This window comes from Trematomus bernacchii, unplaced genomic scaffold (genome assembly GCF_902827165.1).
Source record: "Trematomus bernacchii unplaced genomic scaffold, fTreBer1.1, whole genome shotgun sequence".
NCBI classification, from domain to species: domain Eukaryota; kingdom Metazoa; phylum Chordata; class Actinopteri; order Perciformes; family Nototheniidae; genus Trematomus; species Trematomus bernacchii.
In genome coordinates, this window is record NW_022987514.1 from 52,176 (window position 1) to 62,573 (window position 10,398).

At 50.1% G+C, this 10,398-nt stretch overlaps 1 protein-coding gene across 1 annotated transcript; it reads left to right on the forward strand.

Moving 5' to 3' along the window:
• Positions 1-14: 14 nt before the first annotated feature.
• LOC117470555 (E3 ubiquitin-protein ligase TRIM39-like) lies at positions 15-9,931 on the forward strand. The gene is made up of 2 exons (XM_034115379.1): positions 15-147; positions 7,591-9,931. Exon 2 carries the CDS (start codon positions 7,597-7,599, stop codon positions 9,232-9,234), a length of 1,638 nt encoding a protein of 545 aa, XP_033971270.1. The 5' UTR covers positions 15-147; positions 7,591-7,596; the 3' UTR covers positions 9,235-9,931.
• The last annotated feature ends 467 nt before the right edge of the window (positions 9,932-10,398 follow it).

A 10,398-nucleotide genomic window follows, 5' to 3' on the forward strand; every position in this document is an offset into this window, starting at 1 on the left:
GAGTTTCCATTTCCCAGAAATCAAAGTTGAAGTTTGTCTGAGCGACAGCAGAGCAGCAGCCGAGACAAGTCTCTGTTTCTCTGAAGAAACACTCAACTGAATCCAGAAGCTTTTTATCAACAACACAGCAGGACTCTGCAAACACTGGTGAGTACACTACAGACACATCACTTACTAAATATTTAGTCAAAGTTGGATTAAAATCAGAATCTGACTGTATTACATCAGTTTACCATATAAAGAATATTATACAATATAAATGTGTCAGTTAAGATAAAAACCTCAACATTTACATTAGCAACAGCCAACAATAAAACTACAATGTAAACTCTAGGTTAGAGCATACAGTCAAAGCTAGCATTAGCTTATGCTAATTTTCATATTTCCTGTATTTGAAAACATCTTTATAATCGACTCTATTAAACAAAGTAGAATCTAAATATTAGATGTGTTCTGGACTGTCCAAAGCAGGGGATCTGGTGTTGTGTTAAAAGTGTTGCTTATAAAAAGGCATGACAATTAGATATTTCATTTTATATAATTTGTACACACTGTGGTAAGTAGCCTTGAGCTTTGAACCTGTTTCTGTAGTAACTGCTGTCTGCCTTTTGAAGCTGATAATGTTTACTGTTTTTTACTAGTATTAACTTCAGTGATGCTCAGCAGGAGGTTTCACTCCTCTGTTCAACAACGTGTTTAGTGTCACTACCCGATCTGCAGCCCTACCCTATCTGCAGTGCACATGTGCGAGATGGTCCGCCATATTTGACAACTACATACGGCAACTCTAATAGGACACTTGACACAGTGGCTTTTGGCAAAGCAGAAAAAGAACCGAGAGATGAGTTATTGTTATTACAACGTGACTTCACTATTATTTAAAAACTCTTTTTATTGGGTTCTTTTATTTGGGGTTAAGTACATTGTCAGAATAAGTGAGAAATGGATTTAACTTCTGTTAGACAGCTATCATACTGTAGCGACCCTGCATAGGGTGCTGGGTGTGTCACTCAAGCGTCCCCCGTCTCTCTGCCAATCACGGAGCTGCACAGTAATGCTGGTCGGTGTGCGGGCCTGTGGTTGGGGGAGCAGAGGGGGGAGGGCTGGGGTGTCGTGACGTTGACCCTGTTTTGTGTCTGGGAGTGAGGGAGTAGAGCTCAGAGTGTTGATGAACCTGCAACCTGTAACATGTAACCTGTGACCGTGTGCGAACAAAGGAGCTATTAAACACCAAGAACTTGAAGCCTATTTCCGACTCCCTTTGTCGAACGTTACATTGGTGTCAGAAGTGACTTTTTCGAACGAAGGACGTCTATCCTGACGGGAGCTCGTAACTGCGTCACGGAGTTAGCCGGTGAGCTAGCGGAGATGGATGAGTTCGGCAGGATGGGAGTGAAGCAAGAAAATAGTGACGGAGAGGAGGATGGAGCATGCGGGTGGTCGAAGGACATGAGTAGGGAGTTCAAGAGTGCACGGGAGGCGAGAGAGCGCCTGAGAGAGTCGCGGGGATGACTCCTTCCTCAGCGGCGTTTCGCGCCATTGACATTCTGGATGTAAACAACAATGGCGGCGCCCAGCAAACAGTAGCAGCCGCCGCGTCCGTGAAAACACCCAAATAGTCGGGTAGGTCAGACTGGGAGGCTTTCCATGCCCAATTTGAACTGCTAGCACATGCCGGGGAGTGGTCAATAGAGACTAAAGCGCTACAGTTAGCTTTGTGCCTCACAGACGAGGCTCTTTCATGCCTGCTACTACTTAGCCCTGAGGACCGACACAGCTATGAAGCGTTAGCGGGGGCTTTGAAGAGGCGGTTTGGACAGTGTTTCCCGTCAGAGCTGCTCCGGAATGAAATAAATAACCGCTGTAGGAAGTCTGGGGAGACGCTGCGGGCGTTGGCTAACGACGTGGAAAGCCTGACGCGGCGGGCGTATGCACACATGCCACCCGGAGTGCAGAGTGAGCTGGCACGGGATCAATTCATCAGGGCCCTCCTCCCTGCGGACTTGAGGGTCGAGGTACAGCTGCAGCATCCACAGTCCTTGCAGGCGGCTTTGGAGATGGCTGTGGAGAGAGAGAATGTGTGGAGTGTAGCTGCTAGGAGCAGCGGAGGGCCGTTACTACCGGCTGTGAGGAGCTGCAGAGAGGAGGAGAAGCCTGCATGGGTTGCCGAAATGACTGAACTGATAAGGGCTGTGACTCTGCAGTCAACACGCAGGCCAAGTAGCAGGGTCTGCTGGGAGTGTGGTCAGCCAGGACATTTGGCCAGAGACTGCCCCAAGGCACGCCGGTCCCAGGGAAACGACGGGGGGCCCGCATAAAGGGGAAGATGCGGATCCAGGCCCAAAAACCCACCAACCAAACCACAGCCGTATTGCCACCAACACAGACAGCCGAGGAAGGAGCCCGACAGCACAGCCGGGGGAGCCAGGCTCTACTCCTTCCTGAAGAAGATGACAGCACAGGCTTGGAGCCTGTCGTCGCGGTGGGCCGTGCTGGTGGTGGGGATTCCTGTTATGTCCCTGTCACTGTGGAAGGGGTGCCCTGCACTGCGCTGGTGGACACAGGCTCGACAGTGACCCTGGTGAGATCAGATGTGTTGCCCAGTGGGACTCAATTAGAACCGACAGCGGTGCGTCTACGCACAGTCACGGGAGAGCTGGCACCTATGAAAGGAAAAGGCATGCTGACTGTGTCGGTGGGGGGAGTTAAAGTGCAGCATCCGGTGTGGATAGCAGATGTACAGGATCCGTGTATTCTGGGCTTGGACTTTTTGAGGGCGTCTGGTTGCCACCTGGACCTTCAGGCAGGCACAGTGAGTTTCCACGGGGGGCCTGTGATCACTATGACCCGTATCCACACCCCTGCTGAACCGGCTGGGACACACCCCGTGAGTACCCTGGAAACGGAAAATAATCCTCCCTCTTTGCCTTTATCCCCGGTGACGCCCACTCAGGGCAACTCCACACCTGTCGCCCCCGGCCTGTGCCACCCGACCACAGCCCCTCCCCAGTTACCCCAGACTGGGGTGGAAGAGGCTCAGCCGGCAGTATGGGAGGTGTGGAGGAAGAACTGTGGCGGCCTTAATCCCGAGCAGCAAGAGCAATTGTGGCAGCTGCTGCTAGAGTTCCAGGGCAGTTTCGCCATGAGTGAGGGGGAGGTGGGCCGAACTCATCTGGTAGAACACGAGATTGACACAGGGGACTCGCGCCCCATCAAGTGTCGCCCTCGCCGACTTCCCCTGGCTCGTCAGCAGGCTTGTGACGAGGCAGTGCAGAGCATGCTGCAGGCAGACATCATCGAGCCCTCCGACAGCCCGTGGGCAGCACCTGTAGTCATGGTCCCAAAGAAGATAGGTGGCTGGCGGCTGTGCTCAGACTACAGGCCGGTGAACGGGGTCACTAAGAAGGATTCATACCCACTTCCCCGCATCGATGAGTCCCTGGACCTGGTCTCCGGGTCGTCGTGGTTCTCCTCCTTGGACCTCCGCAGTGGGTATTACCAAGTCCCTCTGGCCCCAGAGGCCAGGCCAAAAACTGCTTTCTGCACCGGCCGGGGACTATGGCAGTTCAAGGTCCTCAGTTTTGGGCTTTGTAATGCCCCTGCCACCTTTGTGCGGTTGATGGACAGGGTGCTGTCTGGTATTCCCCGTCAGCAGTGCTTGGTTTACCTGGACGACATCCTGGTGCATGGCGGCTCGTTTGAGGCGGCCCTGGGATCTCTAAGAGTGGTGCTGGAAAGGATCAGAGCCGCTGGCCTGAAGCTACACCCAGAGAAGTGCCATTTCATGCAGAGAGAGGTCACTTTCCTGGGCCACAAAGTGGGGGGCGAAGGCATCGGCACCCTACAAGAGAAAGTGCAGGCGGTCGCGGACTGGCCAAATCCTCGCAACCAGAAGGAGCTGAAGAGTTTCCTGGGCCTGGCCTCGTACTATAGGAAGTTTGTACGGGGTTTTGCTTGCACTGCTGCACCCCTGTTCCAGCTGCTACAGAAAGACAGTGATTTCCTCTGGTCTGAGCAATGTCAAGCAGCGTTTGACAGCCTTCGGCGTGCCTTGAGTGAAGCCCCGGTTCTCGCCCCGGCCAACCCCAGTCTGCCTTTCACCCTGGACACAGACGCTAGCGGAGTGGGCGTAGGCGGAGTGCTCTCACAGACTACACCAGAGGGGGAGCGGGTGGTGGCATACTTCAGCCGGGCGTTCAACAAAGCCGAGCGACGGTACTGCGTGACTCGCAGGGAACTCTTGGCAGTGGTGCTGTCCATCAGGCACTTTAAATACTACCTGTGTGGCCAGGCGTTCACGGTGAGGACTGATCACTCTGCATTACAGTGGCTCATGACATTCAAGGAGCCAGAAGGGCAGGTCGCCAGGTGGTTAGAAGAGCTCCAAGCTTTCGACTTCAGGGTGGAGCACCGGGCTGGAGTGCGTCACACAAACGCAGACGCTCTCTCCCGCCGCCCGTGTGCCGCCGGCGGATGCCACTACTGTGAGAAGAGAGAGACCCGTGAAAAGGAGCTGCTGGAGGAGGACACCGTCTGTGCTGCAGCTCGTCAAGTTAAAGAGGTCGTTTGCCGGGAGCTCCAGACAGTGGACGTGGCAGAGTGGAAGCAACAGCAAGAGCTGGACACAGACCTACAGCCTGTACTGCAGTGGGTCGAGGCGCAGCAGCGGCCACCGTGGGAGGAAGTGGCAGTGTTCTCCAAATCAACCAAGGGGCTGTGGTCTCAGTTTGAGGCTCTGCGCCTGTGTCAGGGCGTACTGCAGCGTGCGTGGAAGGAGCCAGCTACGGGAGAGAAGAGATGGCAGGTGGTGGTCCCGAAGGGTCTGCAAGAGGCGGTACTCAAGGCCATGCATGGAACGGCAGGCTCCGGGCACTTTGGCGTCACTAAGACTCTCCGCCGCCTTCGCCAGGGCTGCTACTGGGGGCGGTGCCGGAGGGATGTCGAAGACTTTTGTCGCCGCTGTGACCCTTGTATGGCTCGTAAGGGTCCCCCTGGTCGTTCCCATGCTCCACTGCAACAGTTTCCCGTGGGGGCCCCAATGGAGAGAGTAGCGGTTGATGTGGTGGGGCCTCTGCCTCTGTCAAGCAGGGGTAACCGCTACGTCCTCACTGCCATAGACTATTTCACAAAATGGCCAGAGGCGTATGCCCTCCCTGATCAGGAAGCAGTGACAGTCGCAGATGCTTTGGTGGCCGGCATGTTCAGCCGGTTTGGAGTGCCGGAGTCCCTGCACAGTGACCAGGGGAGGAACTTCGAGTCCCGGGTGTTCGCCTCCATGTGCACACAACTGGGCATGCGAAAAACACGCACCTCCCCCTTGCGGCCTCAGAGCGACGGACTAGTCGAGAGATTCCATCGCACCATGGGCCAGCAGCTGGCCATCCTCACGTCTCAGCACCAGCGTGACTGGGACGAACATCTGCCCCTTGTGCTCATGGCATGTCGCTCTGCAGTCCAGGAGTCCTCAGCCTGTTCTCCTGCTCTCCTCATGTTAGGGAGAGAGCTTCGCACCCCTGCTGTTTTGGCGTTTGGTCAACCGCCAGATTCCCTGGACACTCCTCCAGGGCCTGAGTACGCCAGGAGACTTCAAGACCGCCTGGATTCCGCTCACGCTTTTGCCCGCGATCAGCAGAAAAGTGCTGGGGTGAGACAGAAGCGGAACTATGACACCAGGACAAGAGGGCAGCACTTCCAGGCCGGGGTGCTGGTCTGGGTCTACAGCCCACAACGGAAAAAAGGCCGGTGCCCAAAACTGGACAGCCAGTGGGTTGGTCCCTGCAGAGTACTGGAGAGGGTGGGGGAAGTCGTCTACAGAGTGCAGCTGCCTCCCAAGGGGAGAAAAGTTGTGCTCCACAGAGACAGGTTGGCCCCTTACAGAGGAGTCGCTTCTCCACATGCCCAAGGGACACCGGGGCCCACGGCCTCCCCCTCGACACCCCCACCCAGGTCCCCCGGCGAGCAGAGCAGCAGCCCCCCGTCAGTGACTGAGTTCCCCCCCACTTTCTTCCCCTTTCCCCCGCCTGGACCAGAACCGGCACCCCCTGTCCCCCTGACCCCAGCCCCCCTGCCGAGAAGGCAGACACGACCCCCAAGTCGGTTCAGAGACTTTGTGTGGTAGTTAAAGTTTATAGTGAGACCCCTCGGTTCCTGTAGAGGGCAAGAATGCGCCCTGGTCTCACTGGAAGGGATGGTAGTCCACCCAGACCTTCCTAGTTCAACTAAAGAAAAATGTGTTACACGTTCTCGCTGCTGTGGGTTAGTGTTTAGTTGCAGGTTTTTGTTCTAGTTTTTTATGTGTCCCTCGTGGGCGAGGAACTTTGTAGTAGGGGGGTAGTGTAGCGACCCTGCATAGGGTGCTGGGTGTGTCACTCAAGCGTCCCCCGTCTCTCTGCCAATCACGGAGCTGCACAGTAATGCTGGTCGGTGTGCGGGCCTGTGGTTGGGGGAGCAGAGGGGGGAGGGCTGGGGTGTCGTGACGTTGACCCTGTTTTGTGTCTGGGAGTGAGGGAGTAGAGCTCAGAGTGTTGATGAACCTGCAACCTGTAACATGTAACCTGTGACCGTGTGCGAACAAAGGAGCTATTAAACACCAAGAACTTGAAGCCTATTTCCGACTCCCTTTGTCGAACGTTACATGAATAAATATTTACTGTGAATGTATGCTAAAATGTATAGCATATAGCTGTCTAACAGAAGTTAAATCCATGTCTCACTTATTCTGACAATGTACTTAACCCCAAATAAAAGAACCCAATAAAAAGAGTTGTTAAATAATAGTGAAGTCACGTTGTAATAACAATAACTCATCTCTCTCGGTTTTCGGAGTTTTCTTTGTGTGCTTTGCCAAATGCCACTGTGTCAAGTGTCCTAGTTGGGTTGCCGTACGGAGTTGTGCAATATGGCGGACCATCTCGCACATGCGCACTGCAGATAGGGCAGGGCGGCAGATCGGGTAGTGACATTTAGATTAGATTAGATCAGATTACTCTATTGTCATTACAAAATGCAAGCACAGTGTAACGAAATGAAGGAGGGTCTAACCAGAGTGCAAAACAGTCAGTTATATACACAATTATCAGAAGTATGTACAAAATAAATGATACAAAAATAAAGGTAAATAGATGGGAAATGTATAAATAAGAATAAATACACAGATAATAATAAATACAGTGAATACAGTACTGTATATAAAACAGTAATGTACAAGGATGATTGCGCTTCAGCACAGCACACGACAACAACAACTAGTATTAACTTCAGTGATGCTCAGCAGGAGGTTTCACTCCTCTGTTCAACAATGGCAAAATCCCCCAACAGTATTAGAGCTTACACATTGTGTTTCTTAGAGTTTAAACTGAATGCTGCTATGATTTTCCAGATGTATTTATGATATTAACAAACAGAGAGATTTGTTTAACATTTAACAATAACAGTGTACTGCAAATTTGAGCAATCTTTCACCCTCCGCATCATCATGATACATCAGCAGAGTTCAGTATCACCATCTATTTGACTTATAGCAAACAGATACAAGAGATTAAATAATATAAACATTACAGTTTTTGTTTTTTTCACACGTTTTGTCCTCAGAGAGACATGTCTGCTGCCAGCTGTCTGCTGACTGAAGATCAGTTTCTGTGCTCCATCTGTCTGGATGTGTTCACTGATCCAGTCGCCATACCATGTGGACACAACTTCTGTAAAGCCTGCATCTCTCAACACTGGGATACTAAAGTCCCCTATCAGTGTCCCAACTGTAAAAAGTTATTCCACACAAGGCCTGAGCTGCTGGTCAACACTTTCATCTCTGAGATGGCTGCTCAGTTCAGACAGTCAGCTCAACAGAAAGCCAGCAGCAGCAGCTCAGAGCAACAAGTTGTCAAACCAGTAGAAGTTCCCTGTGACGCCTGCACTGGAACCAGACTGAAGGCCCTGAAGTCCTGCCTGGTGTGTCTGGAGTCCTACTGTGAGACTCACCTGGAGCCTCATCTGACAAGGCCAGGCCTGAAGAAACATCAGCTGATCGACCCTGTGGAGAACCTGGAAGGCAGGATGTGTGTGAAGCACGATAAACTGCTGGAGCTGTTCTGTAAGACCGACCAGGTGTGTGTCTGCATGCTCTGCACTGTTTTAGACCACAAGACACATGATGTTGTTCCTCTGAAAGAAGGATATGAAGGAAAGAAGGCTGAGCTGGGGAAGACAGAGGCTGAAACTCAGCAGATGATCCAGAAGAGACGACTGAAGATTCAGGAGATGAATCGCTCAGTGGAGCTCAGTAAGGAAGGAGCAGACAGAGAGATAGCAGATGGTGTTCAGGTCTTCACCGCTCTGAAGGAGTCTGTTGAGAGAAGCCAGGCCGAGCTCATCGACACGATCAAAGAGAAGCAGAGAGAGACAGAGGAACAGGCTGAAGGCTTCATCAAAGAGCTGGAACAGGAAATCTCTGAGCTGAAGAAGAGAAGCTCTGAGGTGGAGCAGCTGTCACGCTCTGAAGACCAGCTCCACCTCCTCCAAAGCTTCACGTCCCTGAACGCTGCTCCACCCACCAAGAACTGGACAGAAGTCAGGGTCCGTCCACCTTCATATGAGGGGACTGTGAGGAGAGCTGTGACTCAGCTGGAGGAGACGCTCAGTAAACAGATGAAGAAGCTGCTCGAGCTGAAGAGGGTCCAGCAGTATGAGGTGGAGGTGACTCTTGATCCTGATACAGCACATCCTGATCTCATCCTGTCTGATGATGGAAAACAAGTTAAAGATGGTGATGTGAGGAAGAATCTCCCAGACAATCCAGAGAGATTTGATTATTGTGTCAGTGTTTTAGCAAAGCAGAGTTTCTCTTCAGGAAGATTTTATTACGAGGTTCAGGTTAAAGGGAAGACTGACTGGGATTTAGGAGTGGCCAGAGAGTCGATCAACAGGAAGGGACAGATCACAGCGTCTCCTCAGGATGGTAACTGGATGATAGCGTTGAGGAATGAAAATGAGTACATAGCTGGTGCTAGTCCTCCAGTCCGTCTCTCTCTGAAGTCTCAGCCTGAGAAGGTGGGGGTGTTTGTGGATTATGAGGAGGGTCTGGTCTCCTTTTATGATGTTGATGCTGCAGCTCTGATCTACTCCTTCACTGGCTGCTGCTTCAAAGAGAAACTCTACCCATTCTTTTGTCCCTGTAACAACAATGGTGGTAAAAACTCTGCCCCTCTGATCATCTCTCCTGTCAATCACACTGAGTAGAACAACCATTGGATTTTCTACAGAAAGAGTCACTCTCACTAAATGTAATACATGTATTCAACTGGGGAAGTACATTGTACACATTGTTAATGTTTCAGAATCTGATCACTTAAGGTTCACCTTGATGAGACGCATAAAAACACATCAAATACTGATGAGTATGTTCTAATGTAGTCTAGTTTATTCTACGGATTGCACTTCCTGCCGTCATGACTCGAAGTGATCAGAAAACTATTTACTCAGAAATAAACTTTTACCACTTCTTTATATGTCAGGGGGACAAGAAAAGTATTTATTGTCTCAGAATGGTGTGTTCAAAAAGTGTTTCATACTTGCACACATTACTAGTGGAAGTAATGCACTCTTTTTTCATCAGTAAAATACTGTATATATATTTTTTTTATAATTTTCAATTGAGGGGAAAATGATGGGTCTCTGGTGTGTTTTAAAGGGGAAGTTCAGGATTGATTATTGAATTATAGTATATTGGTACAAAATGTATTGACAGTTACTTGGAGAATCAACAATACCTGATCATTAAACATTAGGCTGCAGTGGTTTCACAAACCAGGGAAATTTAAATGTTACATCTCAGCTGTCTGTTGTGTTATGTTAATTGTATTTCGTCCACCTCTCTGCACACTGCTTGTAAAGTTTGAACAAAGCCTCAATGGATTAAAAAAAAAGGAACAAAGAATGTTATTTTTTGTGTTTTTTTAAATGTACTTACTGAAGTAGAGTTTTCACTAGTTCTCAACTTAGGGAAAGTAGCTTAAAAAAAATGTACTTAACTATTTCCATTTCTACTTAACTACATTTGTCTGATAGATTTGGTTCTTCTGAAACTTTATAAACTATTTAAAACCCTCTTGGATCAGCTGATCATAGATATTAAGATTGCTGTATATGTTTGTTAGAAATAAGGCCATCAGCTGGTTAGCTTAGCTTAGCATAAAGACTGGAAACAGGGGAAGACAAAGCCAGCCTGTCCAAAGGTAACAAAATTATGGATGTTGATGATCTATGGATTTTGTGTCAAAGCACTTAAGATATTCATTGCTATCAGGATGTTAAGAGCATTCCATGGAATATAACAAAAAGTGTATCTCGAGCCGGTTTCTCAAACTTACCTACCCTACCTTTAACACGTGAATACTGTGTAGT